The 20,133-nt window shown below is 39.4% G+C and overlaps 1 protein-coding gene across 4 annotated transcripts in view; it reads left to right on the forward strand.

The window, feature by feature from the left end:
• The window catches only part of ADGRB3 (adhesion G protein-coupled receptor B3), a 649,111-nt gene that overhangs the window by 495,020 nt on the left and 133,958 nt on the right, over nucleotides 1-20,133 (forward strand). For all 4 annotated transcript variants that reach the window (XM_075923698.2, XM_014575580.4, XM_089777101.1 and 1 more), the window contains 2 exons: nucleotides 15,645-15,771; nucleotides 17,429-17,532. In XM_075923698.2, the coding sequence (XP_075779813.2) occupies nucleotides 15,645-15,771; nucleotides 17,429-17,532 (231 nt within the window). The remainder of the gene's footprint in view (nucleotides 1-15,644; nucleotides 15,772-17,428; nucleotides 17,533-20,133) is intronic.

Raw genomic sequence — 20,133 nt, forward strand, 5'->3', positions numbered from 1 at the left:
CTGTATTATTGGAAGTTGCAGAAATCACACCGAGGATATAAAATTAGGATGTAAATAGTTATGCTATTGTATAAACAAGAAGAAACCTACCTGCCTGTCTATTTTGTCCCACACTTGTAGTTTGGCCTTAGAGAAGACACTTAGCTTTCCTGACCCTCATCTTCAAAACCAAATTAATAATTACTTACCCACCTTTATACAGTGCTTTGAGATCTTTTAATAAAAGGTGCTATATAATGTAAGTGAAATTATTAGTAGGAATTATTTAGAGATATTTTTTTGCCCGTCCTTGCAAGGCAAGTAGAATGAAGCTCTCCTCTTTTTAAGCCCACAGAAGAGATGCCCAGAATTACAATACATGCATCCTGAGATGTAATGGGCTACCCTCAGAAGCACCTCTCTAAAAAGAAAGCAGGAAAAGGAGAAAAGTAGGTGGGGAATTAGCATCGCTCTCTACATACTGGTCAGAGAAGCTTGCCAGCTATAGAGCTGCAGGGATAAACTGCCCCCTCTCACTTTGTCTAGACGAGAAAAATGAAATATGCTTAGCCATCATATGAGTTGATACATGTTAATGTTAATTGAGACATTTTCCCATATCACCAACTGTCTAGTTTAGACAAAACAGTGCTTGTAATGGAGTGCAGTCACAGAAAACCCCTTGGGCTGCTTCCTAGTGTCCTGATAAAGAGTATGTCTACACTACAGAATTTTGCTGGAAAAATGGCCAATTTTTTTTTTACAAAACTTGAAGAACATCCACACTGCAATTGTGTTCTTCTGCAAGAAAATCAAAAGAACAGAGGAGTTTGTCTTACATTGGTAATCCTCATTCTACGAGGAAGAAACCTTTTTCTGAAAGAGCTCTTTTGCAAAAAGGCGTGTGTGGACGGGGAAGAGGGAGATCTTTCGGAAGAAGAGGAAAGAGAAAAAAGCACAGGTGCCCTGGTGGCCACTCCATCCATAGTAATTACATCTTAAATGCGATATAGCATCCATTCAGTCTGGACGCTCTTTTTTGACAAAGTAGATCGCTTTTTTGATGCACTTTGTCAGTGTGGACACTCTTTTTTGGAAGAATTTTTTTCAGAAGATCTCTTCCAAAAAAAGCTTCTTCCCAAAGAAGGCTGTAGTCTAGACATAGCCAAAGCCACTGACACTCGCCTTCTTGCTCTCTTAGGCTCCTCATCACCTTGTCCTGCTGGACCAGATCTCTTGGTCTCCCCCAGACGAGACACAGAGCTGAGATAACTGCACACTGGCAATATGCTCTTTAACAAGGTGCCTTATTGCTAGGAATACTTCTAAATATGGTAACATTTGACAGATTGCTCAGGTTGGTTACAGAGAAAATATAGTTCAGAAAGTTTCTCCAAATTCATAATAATCTTTACTAATTATTTATATAACCTGAAGAAATGATTACCAAAGATTATGCCTCTTTTGTGCAGAGTAAAGCTAATAAAAATGATCATCAAACTCTGTGTACAGAACAAATTCACATAAACTGAGAACTGATCATGAATAAATATTGGCTAGAAATGGCAGGTTTCAGAATGAGGTTCTGGAACTGTCTTCAATAGGATTAGTGGGGGCTAACGGCTTAACAGGTTTTTAGATAGAACTTGATGTTCTTATACAAGGAATTATTTGAAGTGGTTACTAGACTCAATGACCCAGGTGATTCATTTCAGGCCCATAAACACTATTATTTTCCCATGAACATTGTATTATTAATAATTTACTATCATATTTTTGCCATCCACTGAAAATCTTGTAATGCTAACATATAGCATCTACATGTTTTGTTAGTCTATAAAGTGCTACCAGACCATTTGGTGGTTTTTTAGCATTACTTCAATTATTGTGTTATTTCTATCTCAACTAAAACACTACTAAATACTGAAAATATAAAAGTATGATACCTTTTAACACAGCAAGATCATTTACATGACACTTTTATTGTTTGCCACCCTGGTTAGAAATAAGAGGCAAAATCTCTGTCCTAAAGATACACACAGAAGAGGCTGACCTCCTAGCGTCAACACAGTCAGAGAACATTTGTTTACAAAGTAGTAATTTGATCTCCCTATACCTTCATTCTTTAGCACAATGTTAAGTATCATCCATTATTTTATGTGTTTTCCTTTTCACTCTCAACAAACATAACAAAACAGTTTTGTAACAGAAGCAACAATCAGAGCAAAGAATAATAACTGATATTCTCATGTCCAGATCATCCCCCTCATGTGAAGAAAACATAGGAAGCAGGAAAGAGGATAAACAATGTTCTGTAGAATTGGCCATGAAGCCAATAAACACTTAATTTAAATATTTTTCCATGAAAAAAAGATAATTTTTACTAATATTTTCTGCCTTTTTGACCAACGCTAATATCTGTGCCAGCATTCCCTCTGGGGACTGGTTGGGAAAAGAATGGAGTCAAAAAGAAGAGAAGCCTTTCACCTCTGTTCAACCTGGGATTCCAAGGCGAAAGGAAACCCTAGAATTCACATGTAAGGCTACGCAATTCCATGTTGCCATCCTGCCCTTGCCAGAATGCATGTAGCAGAAAGGCATAGAATTAATTCCAGGACAACTTTCTAGAGGGGAATTTATAACATTAGCCAGAGAGGAAGTCATGGAAAGTAGTTAGTCTTCTGCTCTTATGTTTCAGTTCCCAAATTTGTGTGAGGACCTGTCTCTCTGGAATTCTTGTACAAGAGCTTCTAGAAGGAAAATAGACAATACTATGGATCAAATTTTCAGTAGGGAAGGAAGGTTCAGTCCCAAAGTTTGTTGACATTATGTATAAACATGGAACTTTATTGTCCCATACCATATGGGAATTATCAAGTGGGGACTTGGAAAATGCTTGAGTTTCAATCCTTTACTTTTTTTCCTCAGGTCATTCTATCAGATGGCAAGAGTTATCTGCTCCATAATGTGTAACATGGATTCTCAAATCCCATGCATGGCTCGAAATTTGGGCAAATCTTCTTCACTGCTGCTCACATCAGCCCTTTCTCATTCCATGGTAGCACAGCTGATTCCAGAGCCATCTTTCCCTTATTATGATTGAGCTCTGCTTCCAAACTCCTTCTTGGGGAATTGATTGGAAAATAGACAAATAAAAGAAGATAGTATTGAGAAGGTCAGCAATAGCTTACATTTTCCACACCCAAAGAAATCTGAAGGAATGGTCATCCACTCTTCATTCCTTTCTCTTCTGCTGCACTCAAGCTTTGCGCTATAGCTACAGAAGTATATCAGTCGGAGCTTGCCATGGAGGCATTAGTCCCCTCTTTCATAGCTCCACCCTTAGATGCACCCAAACTGACACTCTTTCGCATGGTAGTGGAAAGGATGTTCATGGTTACTGTGTTTTACTTAGGAGCTTATTTGGTGCAAAAGGGTGGTCAGAAATTGTAACAGTGTGAGTGCGACCACCAGAGACACTCATTACAGTATTGTTGCTCTGATAAATCCTATTTTACAGGGTTTAATATCTCATCTGTTTCAAATCACACTAGACTAAAACTTGGTTTCCAGCCCAGATGCACATTTGTTTTGCAAAAAATAATATTTAAATAGGATTCATTTTCAATGTAGAGATCAGTGAGAAAATGAAATTCTCAGGGGGTTCTATTTTTTTTATTTTTGGCCTCCCACAAGCTCAGTAGGCATGTTGCTGGCAATGTGTGGTATTAGATGTTTTTGTTCAATATATTTGCTTTCATAGTCACGTTTTCATAATGTACCTTTTTCCACAGTTTTTCAAAAATATTTCTGTGTAATATTGTTGTATATAGCCTTTGTCCTCTGTAATTTTTTCCACAGTTTTCAAAACCTAAAATGATGACTCAGTTGGTTGCAGTACACTATTCATATATTCAAAAGATTGATCACAGTAAGAATTTTTAAGTTTATGCTCCATGCTGTGTAGACATGCAGAGGTGTAAAGGGAAGTACATGACTCTCTGCACCTAAATCAGTAGGGAATGTGGAGGTATTAGGGATTGAGTGGAGTCTTGGCTCCATTCTTCCAATGTGCCAGCCAACAGAAGTGAACAGATCTGAGGGAACAGTAATCCACTACTTGTAAGGACCATAAACAGATTATTACTCCTCTGGAGCAAGGGGAAGGATCGCAATTCTGAAGTATGATTCTTTCTCTATGCTTCTCACAACTTCATACCACTTTATGAAGAGTAAAGTGAAAAGACTGAATCTAGCCCAAAAGCCAAATATTACCTTGTCTCTGTGTGCACTGTTCTTAGTTGATAGTAGAAGTTGATGCAAAAATCAAAGGCAATATATTTCCTTATTTTAATTATAATCCTCCAGGGGCACCCATCTAATGATCAGTGAAAGTTACATACATTAATAAAAACAACAATTGCACAATATAATATTATAGGTGGAACTAGTAGCAACATCTGCAGTTTAGATTGTTCAACACTTTCCATTATAAGGCTATGTCTACATTGGAACGGTTTGGTGATGAAAGTGCTATTGTCATGCCAAAGTCCTCAAAAGTGAAAAACAGTCAAACTGATTTTTCTGCCTCCCACTGTTGACATTTCATAACCACATTGGTACCACCCCTGTCAATAGCTAAGAGTAAAGCAGTGTGGGTAAGTATCCCACAGTGCAGTGTTGTGGGAAGGCAGAGCTGATCCCTGCTGATCACCTCAAAAAGATATTTTGGTCTTGGAAAGGGTTCAGAAAAGGGCAACTAAAATGATTAGGGGTTTGGAACAGGTCCCATACGAAGAGAGGTTAAAACGGCTGGGACTTTTCAGTTTAGAAAAGAGAAGACTAAGGGGGGATATGATAGAGGTATATAAAATCATGAAAGGTGTGGAGAGAGCGGATAAAGAAAAGTTATTTATTAGTTACCATAATAGAAGAACTAGAAGACACCAAATGAAGTTAATTGGTAGCAGGTTTAAAACTAATAAAAGAAAGTTCTTCTTCACACACCATGTAGTCTATCTGTGGAACTCCTTGCCAGAGGAGGCTGTGAAGGCTAGGACTATAACAGAGTTTAAAAAGAAGCTAGATAATTTAATGGAGGTTAGGTCCATAAAAGGCTATTAGCCAGGGGATAGAAATGGTATCCCTGGCCTCTGTTTGTCAGAGGCTAGAGAAGGATGGCAGGAGACAAATTGCTTGATCATGGTCTTCGGTCCACCCTCTCTTGGGCACCTGGTGCTGGCCACCATCAGCAGACAGGCTACTGGGCTAGATGGACCTTTGGTCTGACCCAGTTCAGCCGTTCTTATGTTCTTATGCGCCTCTTGGGATTTTCTCCGAGTTCTCCCACAGCATTCTTAATTGCTGGGAGCAGCATTATGAGTAGCTCTGTGAGTTGGCTGTGCTGAGGAATGTCAAAACAGCATAGCAGTCTCTTCAGCTTTCCTTCTTCAGCAGTAGTCTGCCTGCTGCTGTATTTCTATATCTACAGAGAAGAGCTGGAGCATTCCAATGATTTGCTCTTTGTTCCCCAACTAGAGCAACTCACTTAGCTGTCAGATACTTCCCAGAGCTTTGAAAGGGGAAGGGTGCATGCCTTCCGGCAGCAGAGACCACAAAACAATGAGCACATTGTCTTTTCCCCTCCACTGTTTGTTTTGTTGAGAGAACTAGCTTCTGCCAGTATCCCACAAAAGTCTCACAGAGGTGGATGGTTTTTGTTGCCAAAACTTGGCAATTTTCCTGACAAAATTTTCATTGCAGTGTGAATGCTCTCACTGGTTTGTCAACAAAAGGCACTTTTTGGCCACAAAACATGCCAGTGTAGACAAGGTCTAAGGGTATGTCTAGACTACAGAGCTTTTCGGGATTCCAGAAATATCCCATAAAAGCTCTGCCGCATCCAAGGAATGAGTCCACTTTTCAGAAAAAAAGTTGGAAAAGCGGATGCGTTTTGTTGGCATCCCTGTAAACCTCATTTCACAAGGAAGAAGGGATGTTCCAAAAGAGTGGTTTTTCCTGACATTTGGCCCCATGTAGACGGGCTAAATGTCAGAAAAGCCTCTTTCAGAAGGAAAGCAGAAGAACCACAAGTTGAGTATCTTTTTCTGACTTCTTTGTAGTGTAGACATAACTTAAGAGTCTGTTTTCATTTGCTTATGCCTTTGTCAAACTTTAACCATTTGGGCTGAAATTTTCTATGCCAAGTGTCTGCTTCAAGCCAACGTGGCATTTGTTTATGTTTCATTTTCCAATTTCAGCAAAACCAGCCCAGCCATATCTGAGTTAAAAGGAGATGAGTTGAGAAAAAAATATGTGGTTGTTTTTTTTCCCCCCATGTTAAAAGTTTCTTAAAACTATTTCACTGAGAAACTCTAGTGACTCCATGTTTTGAAGCAGGAAATACAAATTTAGCAAAAGACATTGCTGTCAGGGGTATGCTTTTTGTCATATCCTTCAACTTCTGCCTAAATTTGGCCAAGAGACAAGCCTCTAAAGACTATAGTTTGCTCATGCTCAGAAGAATTTAGAGTTTGGCAGCATTATTTTCTGAGCATTATTTTCTGAGCATTAGTTTTGACCTGAGTATACTCCATCCTGTAACACTCCTACTTAACATAAGAACATAAGAACGGCCATACTGGGTCAGACCAAAGGTCCATCTAGCCCAGTATCCTGACTGCTGACAGTGGCCAGCACCAGGTGCCCCAGAGAAGGTGGATTGAAGACAATGATCAAGCAATTTGTTTCCTGCCATCCTTCTCCAGCCTCTGACAAACAGAGGCCAGGGACACCAATTCTATCCCCTGGCTAATAGCCTTTTATAGACCTAACCTCCATGAAATTATCTAGCTTTTCTTTAAACTCTGTTATAGTCCAAGCCTTCACAGCCTCCTTGTCAATCAGAATGAGCCTGTTCCAGTTCACAAACTGACAGAGCATGCACCATCCTAGGGAATGAGCAAGACTTTCCCAATTCTTGCTCCTCTTGGTTTTCAGTGGCCAATATAGTGCTGGACACCAGAATTGAAAGCAGGGACACTCTCTTTCCAGTGCTGTCAATGCTCCTCTTGATAGTATCAAGGTAGCATAGAGGAGGAGGAATCAGCCTGACTCAAATGCAAAGGAGCCAAGCAAACAGAACTGTAAACAGGGGCAGTATGCTGGGAGAGAAGCTGAGCCCTGATTAGGGGGCGGGGCTTCACTGATTAAGGGTCCTATAAAGGTAGCCTTCTAGTCAGGCAGTGGCACAGGAGCAGCAAACAGAGTTGTAAACAGGGGAGTTTGAGTGGGAGTTTGTAAAGGGAGTTTGGATTGTGGGACTTGTTTGGAGTTTGTTTTTGCTGTGGAGGGGGTGTTTTGGTTTGTTTTTGTGTTCACCAGACTAATAGGATTTTGGTGAGAAAGTAGATAAAACATAGAGGCATTAGTGGCCATGGCCCAAGTAGTAGAGAACACAAGGAGGATGATTGGATGTGGTAGCTGCGGTATGTACATGATTCTGGAGGGGGTACCTGAAAGGAGTTTTGTTTGCATGAAGTGCCGCCTTATCGAGCTGATGGAAGAAAAGATCCGAGGACTGGAGATGCAGGTGGAAACTCTGGTTGAGTTTAGAAGGGGGGTTTGAGCAGATGATGGGGCAAAGGCATGATGTGGCTGAAGGGGAAAGTTTAGATATGCAGATGGAAGCAGGATCAAGGGCCTCAGAGGGGGGACTGCTGGGCGAAGAAAATGGACAGTGGAAGCATGTGACTCAGAGAACCAGGCAGAGGAAAAGATGGGTCAGTGAAGGAAAAATAGAGCTCAAGAACAGGTATGTGGAGCTGGAGAATGAAGAAGGGGTAAAGCAGGTAGAAAATGAAGATGGAAGGGTGAGGAAGAAGAGAAGAGTGGCTAGTCCCATAGATAATGGGGAAGACTTAATGGAGACAACACCAATAATGAGCATTAGGAGGATACTGGATGGGTTAAAGAGGATTACAAGGGAAAATAGGAATGGCAAGGACTTGCAGCCAGAGGAAGCTAGAGATAGACCAGAGAATTTCACTGTCCCTAGGAAAAGACAGGTCTTGTGATTGGGGACTCCTTATTGAGAAGAATAGATAGGCCTGTTACCAGAGATGATCCAGAGAATAGAAGGGTGTGCTGTCTGCCAGGTGCTAAGATACGAGATGTGGAACTGAGGTTGAAGAGGATTATTAAGGGAGCAGGAAGGAATCCATTGATCATCTTTGATGTAGGAACAAATGATACGGCTAGATTCTCGCTGGAACGAATTAAGGGAGACTATGCTAGGCTGGGGAGGATGCTCAAGGAAATTGAGGCTCAGGTGATCTTTAGTGGGATTCTGCCTGTTCCTAGAGAAGAGCAACTAAGATGTGACAGGATTATGATGATCAATAGATGGCTTAGGCAGTGGTGCTATAAGGAGGGCTTTGGGATGTATGGTCACTGGGAGGCATTTATGGACAGAGGACTGTTCTCTAGGGACGGACTTCACCTAATTAGGGAGGGAAATAGACTTCTAGGATGGAGGCTGGCTCAACTGATTAAGAGAGCTTTAAACTAGGAATTTGGGGGAAACGGTTGGGAGATGACCAGGTAATCTCTATGCTGGATTTTAGCATTGAGAGGGAGGAAAAAGTAAGAAAGGATATAACTGGGGGTAGGAGAATGGACATAAGAGGAAGGGTAGAGTGGATACTAGTCTAATAGGTCATATTGGAGGTATAACATCCGTGCCAAATTGGGTAAAGAATGTGAATGAGGCCAAACAGCAAAAATTAAGATGTTTGTACACCAATGCGAGGAGCCTAGGTAACAAAAAGGAGGAACTAGAGCTATTGGTCCAAGAAGTGAAACCAGATATTATAGGAATAACAGAAACATGGTGAAATACTAGGCATGACTGGAGTACAGGTATTGAAGGGTATGTGCTGTTTAGGAAAGACAGAAATAAGGGTAAAGGTGGTGGAGTCACATTGTATATTAAAGATGAGGTAGATTGTAAAGAAAGAAAAAGTGATGGAATGGAGAAGACAGAGTCTGTTCGGGCAAAAATCACATTGGAGAAGAAAACTATCAGATCCTCCCCTGGGATAGTGCTTGGGGTATATTATAGACCACCAGGATCCAATTTGGATATGGATAGAGACCTCTTTAATGTTTTTAATGAAGTAAATACTCATGGAAACTGCGTAATCATGGGAGATTTCAACTTTCCAGATATAGACTGGAGAACAAGTGCTAGTAGTAATAATAGGGCTCAGATTTTCCTAGATGTGTTAGCTGATGAATTCCTTCATCAAGTAGTTGCTGAACCAACAAGGGGAGATGCTATTTTAGATTTGGTTTTGGTGAGCAGCGAGGACCTCATAGATGAAATGGTTGTAGGAGACAACCTTGGCTCGAGTGATCATGAGCTAATTCAGTTCAAATTAAATGGAAGGATAAACAAAAATAAATCTGAGACTAGGGTTTTTGATTTCAAAAGGGCTAACTTTAGTAAATTAAGGAAATTAGTTAGGAAAGTTGATTGGACTAAAGAAATTATGGATCTTAAAGTGGAGGAGGCCTGGAATTATTTTAAGTTAAAGTTGCAGAAGCTGTCAGAAGCCTGTATCCCTAGAAAAGGGAAAAAAATTATAGGCAGGTGTGTTAGACCAAGTTGGATGAGCAAGCATCTCAGAGAGGTGATTAAGAAAAAGCAGAAAGCATATAAGGAGTGGAAAATGGGAGGAATCAGTAAAGAAAGCTACCTTATTGAGGTTAGAGCATGTAGGGACAAAGTGAGAAAGGCTAAAAGTCAGGTAGAGTTGGACCTTGCAAAGGGAATTAAAACCAATAGTAAAAGGTTTTATAGCCATATCAATAGGAAAAAAACAAAAAAAGAAGAAGTAGGACCGCTAATTACTAAGGATGGAGTGGAGGTTAAGGATAATCTAGGATAATATTTGAACAAATACTTTGCTTCAGTCTTTAATGAGGCTAATGAAGAGCTTAGGGATAATGGTAACTTAACAAATGGGACTAAAGATATGGAGGTAGATATTACCATATCCGAGATAAAAGCCAAACTTGAACAGCTTAATGGGAGTAAATCGGGGGGCCCAGATAATCTTCATCCAAGAATATTGAAGGAACTGGCACATGAACTTGCAAGTCCATTAGCAAAATTTTTTAATAAATCTCTAAACTCAGGGGTTGTACCATTTGACTGGAGAATTGCTAATATAGATCCGATTTTTAAGAAAGGGAAAAAAAGCGACCCGGGAAACTATAGTCCTGTTAGTTTGATATCTGTAGTATGTAAAATCCTGGAAAAAATTTTGAAGGAGAAAGTAGTTAGAGACATTGAGGCTAATGGCAATTGGGACAAATTACAACATGGTTTTACAAAAGGTAGATCGTGCCAAACCAACCTGATCTCCTTTTTTGAGAAAGTAACAGATTTCTTAGATAAAGGAAATGCAGTGGATCTAATCTACCTTGACTTTAGTAAGGCATTTGATACAGTACCACATGGGGAATTATTGGTTAAATTGGAAAAGATAGGGATTAATATGAAAGATGAGAGGTGGATAAGCAACTGGTTAAAGGGGAGACTACAGCGGGTCATAATGAAAGGTGAACTGTCAGGTTGGAGGAAGGTTACTAGCGGAGTTCCTCAGGGATCAGTTTTGGGGCCAATTTTATTTAATCTTTTTATCGCTGATCTTGGCACCAAAAGTGGAAGTGTCCTAATAAAATTTGCGGATGACACAAAGATGGGAGCTATTGCCAATTCAGAAAAGGATCGGGATATCATACAGGAAGATTTGGATGATCTTGTAAATTGGAGTGATAGCAATAGGATGAAATTTAATAGTGAGAAGTGTAAGGTTATGCATTTAGGGATTAATAACAAGAATTTTAGTTATAAGCGGGGGACATATCAGTTGGAAGTAACAGAGGAGGAGAAGGACCTCGGAGTCCTGGTTGATTATAAAATGACTATGAGCCGCCATTATGACATGGCCGTGAAAAAGGCTAATACGATCTTGGGATGTATTAGGCGAGGTATTTCCAGAAGGGATAAGGAGGTGTTAGTGCCATTATACAAGGCATTGGTGAGACCCCATTTGGAATACTGTGTACAGTTCTGGTCTCCCATGTTTAAGAAGGATGAATTCAAACTGGAACAGGTACAAAGAAGGGCCACTAGGATGATCCGAGGAATGGAAAACCTGTCTTATGAAAGGAGACTCAAGGAGCTTGGCTTGTTTACCTTAACCAAAAGAAGGCTGAGAGGGGACGATTGCACTTTTTAAATATATTAGAGGGATAAATACCAGGGAGGGAGAGGAATTATTTAAGCTTAATACCAATGTGGACACAAGAACAAATGGATATAAGCTGGCTAGTAGGAAGTTTAGACTTGAGATTAGACAAAGGTTTCTAACCATTAGAGGAGTGAGGTTCTGGAATGGCCTTCCAAGGGAAGTAGTGGGGGCAAAAGATCTATCTGGTTTCAAGATTAAACTAGATGGGTTTATGAAGGGGATGGTTTGATGAGATAACATGATCTTGGTAACTAATTGTCCATTCATTATCAGTGGGAATAGGTCAATGGAGGGATGATAGGAGTCACTATAGAGAACTTTCTGGGTGTCTGGCTGGTGAGCCTTGCCCACATGCTCAGGGTTTAGCTGATCACCATATTTGGGGTCGGGAAGGAATTTTCCTCCAGGGTAGATTGGCAGAGGCCCTGGAGGTTTTTCGCCTTCCTCTGTAGCATGGGGTACAGATCACAGCTAGAGGATTCTCTGCATCTTGGGGTCTTCAAAGTATTTGAAGGCTTCAATATCTGAGATATAAGTGAGAGGATTATTCTGGGAGGGGTGGGTGAGATTCTGTGGCCTGCACTGTGCAGGGGGTCAGACTAGATGATCATAATGGTCCCTTCTGACCTTAAAGTCTATGAGTCTGAGTCAAAGGAGTTAAGAACAGGGATGAGAAGGAAGGGTCATAGAACCCAGTAACACCTAAAATCAGAGAGATCAGAGTTAGGCACTCAGGGAGAGATATATGCACAAGGAGGCAGAGAAGGGGTAGATGGGGACAGATAGAAATGGTACTATAGTTACTAGAGCACTTTTCCCTGCAGAACATAGAATTAATGAGTTCCAACTCATGAGTTCCAACATTCTTCTGCTGTGAGGATCTAACTATAAAACTAAGAAGGAAAAGTATGTGCCTCTGTATGAGCAGTGAACAAATGGTATGTGACTGTGTAATTAAAGACTGTATCATAAAACATATGCATAAGAGAGCTGGATTAAGATGGCACAGCTACCTTAGTTGTGGAGTTTCCTAAATTCTGAAAACTCAGTGGTGAACCATATTATTTAACTAACCTAGATATTTTTATGTGATAATGTAAAGGGATGCTCATCCTCCCATAAAGCACAGCTATCCACCAGCAAGCTCATTGCTAAAGTATATCACACACATCCAGCTTGTAGTCCCATTGTTTACATTGGTGATCAGTTACCCAGATAGGTACTCCCATTGATATCTCTATTTAGCAGCATTGGACAGTGGTAAACAAGCTGGCCCATAATAAACCCAATTTATTTTGTATTATTGGCTAGAAATCAGAGTAGAATAATGTGGTAGTTGGTATACTTATGTGGCTAGTGCATTGTTAAGTGAGTCAGTAGTGCCACTGCAGAATTTTATTAATCGTTATTTTTATGTAGAGAAAAGAGCACTGTAGTTAATAGGACATTCCATTCATTTCAATGAAACATATACAATTTAAGTGGATATATTTCTTATCTAGAAAAATACAGGTAAGAAAATGTTGTTGGTAGAGCATCAAATGTGGCCCAGTCATCATTCTGTGATCAATTTTAGAAATTCTGCCTCTGAGAATTAATCTTACTATACAAAAGTGCACTTACAGAACATTTTAATGTACAAAGTCCTATTTCAAAATCTAAGTTACTAGTCCCACTGTTTGTATTAATGAGAATATTTTTCAATGTATCACATAATATTTAATGGAAAGTTACTGCATAGTAAAAATAACATTGTTTCTGGTGTATTATATTCTGTCTACCCTGAGGGACTAGACTGGCAATCTAAACAGTTTCAACCAGCCATCATTTAAAAATGAACCTGCCACAGAAATATGTCTTGTTGTCATCAAAAATAGAATTTCTCCTCTAAAAATAAAAAGGTGAAAGAAGGGCAATATTGAATATGTGATCATTTAAATGTCAATATCTCACTATCCTTCATCAAAGGGGGAGAGGATAAAGGATAGTATTTTTTGAAAGTGCTCAGTATTGGTCTGACTGTGCTCTCATTGACATCAATAGGAAGTTTTCTTTTGAGTTCAAGAGAAGCAGTTAAGCCAGCACTGAGAACTTTTAAAAAGTCATCTAACTGTCTGAAGTATTTCTAGTGTAGTTGTTTGGTGAAATGTGTAGCATGTATGGATATATGATGGTGTCATGTGACATAGTGCTTGTATTGGTAGCCATTTGCAATCATCTGTGACTTTATCTCCTGATTTATATGAGTATATCTGAGAGCAGAGTCAGACTCACTGAATCAGCGGAGTGTACTGTTTTACACTAGTTTAATTGTCATCAGGACTCTTTGTTTTAAATAGACTTGGTCTATATATCCATCTACACCACCTCGAGCTATTCATTGGACACAATCTTGAAAGGTTTAGAGTTAAATGGATGCATTGTGCATGCAATACTTGTCAACACAGGTTATGTTCAGTGTACTTAATTCAGAGTTGCATTAAAATCAGAGTGAATAATACCGTCCTTATATTTTTAAACTTGTCCATTTCTTTTAAGCTATCATTTGTCTTAAATATTTAATCATCTCAGATAAATGTACTTCATTGGGTCTTAACTGTGTGTCACAATAAGATAAGAAAAAGGAAAGCTAAAGCAATAAAACTGTAAGGTGAACCAGAAGATATGCTTCAGAATTTATTGTAGTTTAAATAAAATATGAGTATTTTTAAGTGGATGTTGGCATAGTATTATTTGGTTTTGTGCAAGGAACAGTGTGTGACTAGAAGCTCCTAAAGGAAAGCTTTAGTGGCTGGAGATTTGGTGATTTTTCTTTCATCTAAAATTCCTCAGTTGTGTCTGTGTTTAGTTTTGATGTGAAACTGGTATGAAGGTAATATGATACAAGTGTTGTGTTTGGTGGGTACTGAAAAAGCTAGCAGTGTAAGCTGCCAATGTGGAATAGTCTGAATTGTACTTTGAAAAGGTATTAGGGATTACAGATTTACACTTTTTGAGGGCCCTAGCTTGGAGAAATCTCACAGATGTGGGTTATCAGAGGCAGCACAGATGAACAGGAGAGTGGTCCTGATGAATAAAAATGAAACGTAGTTATTCCCCTCCCCATGTCTTACTGTTTCTTTTTCTCATTTCAAGTTGTTTAGAGACCTAGAGTGAAATTGACAAGAATTGACAACACATGCTGTTACTAACAGCAGTGCCTCCATTTGATCCCTAGACGTAGGGGGGCAGGGAATCCAATTGTTATACTCTAAATATGACATGTGTAGAGGTAAGAGGCTTGATTTCCTTGAAACCGACCCCTTTCTCCTGTGGAATTGATCCCAGTGCTGCCTTTCAGAGGCAGGGGAGCTGGGTTGTTCCCCCCTCTTTAGCTTTCCGCACAAAGAAAACGTGGGTCGATACCATTTTTATTGTTCTGCTGGGGTAGGTTTGAAAGCGCGCTTGAGCATTTTCGATGCCTAATTGAATTGGACGTTGTTTTAGATACTCTTTTTCTTAATGGCGTAGGGCGGAAAGTCCCATTATAACGGCGCCCAGGGCTTGGGGTTACCCCACTACTGTAGCCCCACATAAAAAGAACAGGGGAAAGGGGGAGGGAGAGAGGAGAAGGTGAGTCGGGCTGAGAGATGTCTGGAGGGTGAACTCGTGTCTCTTTGGCGATGTTGTGGGCTGCTGTGCTGAAATCCATCCCTCCTGAAGCAGTGGCACAGGCAATAGTCGGAGGCATCTGATGCTGCCGTTTCCAGGGTGAAATTTCCAAGACTGATCGTTTAAAAAAAATCCTCCACACAAATAGCCAGCAGTGCAGAAGATCCGGCGTCTCCCAATGCAACCAGTGTAACCCAGACAGACATTTTCAAGCGATCTGCATTCAAACTCCCCACGCACACCGCACTAACGACCACCCCAAAACAAGGAGTAAGAGACAGACAGAGCTGGTAGGAGAGAGAGAAACAAGCCTGTCTCCCCCACACCCTCCTGTACCCCCTATCAGTTTTTGCAGGGGTCTGAGGAGGCTAGGAAGTGGCTGGCCGGCCGCGCACAAAGCTGCTGCCGCTGCTGCTAGAAAGAGCGCTCTATAGAGCCAGGCGAGGTTTCAGCACGAAGAATGCTGGACAGCTCACTGCACGCAGCATAGCTGCCTCCCTGCCTTTTCTCCCCCTCTCCCCTTGCATTACTGTACAGCTGGAGATGCATCTAAATTAAGTCCTACTGAACAACAAGTAGATCTCTGCTGTCCGGGAATTACACTAGACTCTCCTCTCAATTAAGCTGCATTTTCTCTTCATGGAATTGACCGCCAGGCATAATTATCCCGATTTCTCTCTCTCTCCTTTGCAGGAACGACTCTTTGGGAACCTGGTCCACCCAGGGATGTAAAACTGTGCTTACCGATGCATCCCATACGAAATGCTTATGTGATCGACTCTCTACCTTCGCCATTTTGGCTCAGCAACCTAGAGAAATAGTAAGTAACAAAGACAAAAAGGCAGGTTTAATGCAAAAGCAGGAAGATTTGTGGTGCAAAAGCTTCTCTGTCAGGTAGATTTCAGATGCTTGCGTTGAAGAATTGTTTAAATACTGCAGGTCGGCAAATGTTGTTAGTCTCCTGTTATATACAGTAGCTCAGATACATGAATTCCAGAGTCTTGTGATATAACTAAATCCTAGTCAATTTCGGAGGGCTTCCATCTCTGGATTTTATAGGGAAAGCCTTCTAATTGTATTGCAAATGTGTTCTAAACTTTCATATTGAACGATTGTCAACTTAACAGCCCCTTTCAAGGATGTAAACCTTTCAAGAGGAATGTAGAAGGTTTTATTGCTGTTAGTAAAATTAAAACCCTAGATAAGGTAGTTAAACAGATTGCAGATCTGCATTGGACGTGTTCAGTACTGGTTTTCCGTGTTGTCTGTTGACGTCTTTAAGAAAAATAACAAAGTTTGCATTAGAAAAGAGTGACATAAAAGGCATGAGCATCCACTGTAGGTGCAATTTCAAGTAAAAATACTCTAAAAAAGCAAATAGTTGTGAAGTTGAACTCAAAGGGCAATAATTTGGTTTTCCTCTCTTTGGAAGTGTGTGATCAGATACTGTGTCGAATAGTAAGCTTTAGCTGTTCGGAAACAAAGTGGTTGAGATAAAACATGACTTTCTGCATAAAATCTGGCCTAAAAATACATTACAGTAGTCTTAGCTCTTATTTGGTTGACCAAAGGTATCCTGATAAAATGTAATGTGCAGTGCATAATTGAAACCTTTAAATAGCATATTGGTAAACCATATAGAATATCTTGTCAAACTTTTAGGCAAAATCTTTGATTTTATATTAGCCAATATTGTTTTAATTTTAGAATGCATAAAAAGAAATCCCTACTACATAATACTAATATCTGACTAATTGATTTACAACAAAAAATCAGGTTTATTTTTCAAGGTCATATATTTCTTTTTGTACTGTTGTTATGTCAGAATAGCACAGTTTAAATATTTCTATATTTCCAAGATTTTCAGAAGAAGCATACATTTTTTGTGTTCTTTTATGTTGCCATTTCCTCTATATGATCAGAGGCCCAAGAAAATTAAGGGTGTGGAAATACTAGACTTTAGACAAAGTTATTAAAAGTCCTAAAGTTTGGTAATTTTGCAATGAACATAAGTCAGGTCATGGGTAAAGTATTGGATGATTAATAGCTGTAAATAAAACAAGCTATTTGTTTAGCACATTGTTTGCCAAATATTTCGACCTTTCAAGGAAAACAATTAATTAAATTATGTTAACTACTGGGGTACCTTTTAAACCTAAGTTACTATTGTGATGTCCTACTAATGTGTAATGTCACAATTTGCTTTACTTTACAAAACATTATATAGGGGCTTAATAGAACATTTTAAAGCTCTTAGGCCTCTCTGGATGACATCAGTAATTAAAGAGATTTCAGAGATGTATATGAATCAAAATGGGAATTAAATTAGGAGGAGGATATCTGCTTCATACTTATAAGTACCAAAGCTAGCTATGATACAGTAGCTGTTTAAAGTATTTTCCTTTTTATTGCTCTTTTCTGGCATTTTAATTCCTGAAAGGTGGTTTTCTCTCACAGTCATTTGTTGTACCCTACAGATCATGGAATCATCAGGCACACCCTCTGTAACACTAATAGTAGGCAGTGGTCTTTCATGCTTGGCCTTGATCACCCTAGCAGTTGTCTATGCAGCACTATGGAGGTATGTAATCAATGGACATGGCTAAATGAAAAGTCACAGTTGTTTGGAATGAAATTAGTATTTCAGAATACCATTAGACATGTTCTTATCTTCTATATGTCATAAAAGGAGGCATTTTAAACAAAATAGCTATCTAGTGCATGTTGTAATTGCTGTGCCAAAAATCTGATTAGTATAGTGGATTTGCTTGTCTGTCTTGGTCTGCTGGTGACATTATGGTTCATATTTTCTCTAACCTGTCCAGTATTAATGATATTACCCTTTCAGTGCAGTATTCCGACAGCTAATAAACACTTTACAGCATTCCTCCAGAGATAGATTCTTATTTTTGAAGTGAGGCTTATGGCCTATTTCCTGACCCACTTCTCCGCCATTTACATTTGAACATGAGGTATTTGTGTAATAAAAAATGTTCATCAAAGTCACAAGAAGTTTCAGGTTTTGCAGGGTCAGACTACTATGCTTAAGTGTGCATACTTCAGCTGCATCATTCATTGAAGGGCACAGAGTGAAGCAGTATGCCTTCAAAAACATGTTTGGTTGGGACTTTTTGGCACAGTCTAATAATGAACTTGCTTTATACCTTAAGGACATGTAGTATCAAAAGTGCATGGAGAAATTCAATATAAAGTGGGATTTAAAATAACACGATTAGTTACTGTGGAAGAAGAAAAGTGAAAAATATATAAAATGATGAGTGAGAGAGCCAGCAAACCAGGGACAGCTATTTATCCTTTTTCCATAATACAAAAACAAAAGGGCACTTAATGAAATTAAAATACGACAAACCTAAAAGGATAGAATAAATTGTAAGTAATGTATCATTAATCAATGGAATATGCTGCAACAAGTTATTACTGAAATAAATAGCTTAATTACCAAAATAAATAGCTACATTTCTCTCCACAAGAGAGACAGAGACAGAGAGATGGAGAGAGTGAGACGGAGGAGATTAGACATTTATGTACAATATATAAAATCTGGTTACACTGCCCAGGATAAAAAAAATTAAGGATTATCAGCCATCATGTTTTAAAGAATTAGCACTGACTACCAATCAGTTTCTCATCACAGACCCTACAGCTCTCCCTGACCAGTTTCAATCTGCCATGTTGTCAGTGGCCTCTTCTTAACCAATTCCAGATTGGGCAAGGCTTTTCTGCAGCTAGCCAGCCCTGCTGGGTCTTCAGGATTACTCAAGATGCAGTTGTGGCCCAAATTAAACAATAATATACATTGTTGAGGAGTGCCCAATGACCAAATTCAGCAGTGGCCTCCAGGAGCTCAATTTGACTGTAAGACCCTATTGCTTGGCTAAGCTAATGTGCAAATGCAAAATAAATAAATAATAAACTGAGTATACTATGGCTTCAGGCAGAGGTTCCCAATTCTCCAATTTCAGAATTCGACAGGTAATTATAGGGTTATTACTATGTCTTTTGCTGTTTCTAGCATTGTTGGAGACCCTGTCTGAGTATGATTGTAGTAGATGTCTTTTCCAGAAGAACATCTTCTGAATTGAAAAAGGAATTGTTTAATGTGACCTGAAAGTCATTAAAATAGGTTTTGGGTGAAATTTTAAAAAAGGACAATTTAGGTAAATATCAGAAAGTATGTGCTAAAATGGAGGCTTTTTAAACTGTAGAGTTACTTTTGAAAGTCACAGCATTTGAGTTATTTAAAGCTGGACTGAACAGACTTCTCAGGCGTACTCTTTAGTCAACAGTCTTGCATAGGGAGAAGGATAGGCAATGGATCTAATAAAGGTTTCCTATACTACCTCTTGTGATTAATGGTGTCCCCACTCCTGTTTCTCAGAAGCTGGGAATGGGTGACAGGGGATGGAGCACTTGATTACTGCCTGTTCTGTTCATTGCCTCTGGGGAACCTGGTAGTGTCTTCTGTCCGAAGAAGGATACGGGCTAGATAGACCATTGATCTGACCCAGTATGGCTGGTTTTAGGATTCTTGGTTCCAATGGGTTTGATTATCTCATTTTTAAAAATATTTGTAGTTAGCAGAACCCCCCTTCCCACAATTTGGATCACTGGATTGGCAGTACCTGCTCAAAAGAGGCCAAGAATTTTGGTCAGAAGAAAGGTGTATTAGCAGAGCAGCTGAAAGCTTGCACAGCATCTGCCTTGCTCAGGGAAATGTCATGGGCCTTTAACCTTCCTAGGTACTAAATTTACTCACACATTCTTACCCCATGTTTACATCTGAGCTTCTTTATAGTTGCAAAGTATTTTGCTTTGGGATCTGGTTCAGATACATCACTAGTAAGGAGTTAGACAATAGTGGTGTGTAGGCAAATGCATTAGACTTTTTGTATTCATCAGCTGAGTCACACACAGCCTTGGGAATCATATATTTTATGTATAGGAGGAACATTGGCTATCATATTAGCAAAAACTTTAAAAATAACAAATAGTCTTTCAGCACCTTAAAGACTAACAAAACATGTAGATGGTATCATGAGCTTTTGTAGGCACAACCTATTTCTTCAGAAGAATGGATTTATTAAAGGTCCATTTTCTAAATAAATAGGGGATGGGGAAGGAGAGAGAGAAGGAAAAAAGGGGAAAGGAATAGTCAATTAGA

Source organism: Pelodiscus sinensis, chromosome 3 (assembly GCF_052426305.1).
Source record: "Pelodiscus sinensis isolate ZL-2025 chromosome 3, ASM5242630v1, whole genome shotgun sequence".
Taxonomy (NCBI): domain Eukaryota; kingdom Metazoa; phylum Chordata; order Testudines; family Trionychidae; genus Pelodiscus; species Pelodiscus sinensis.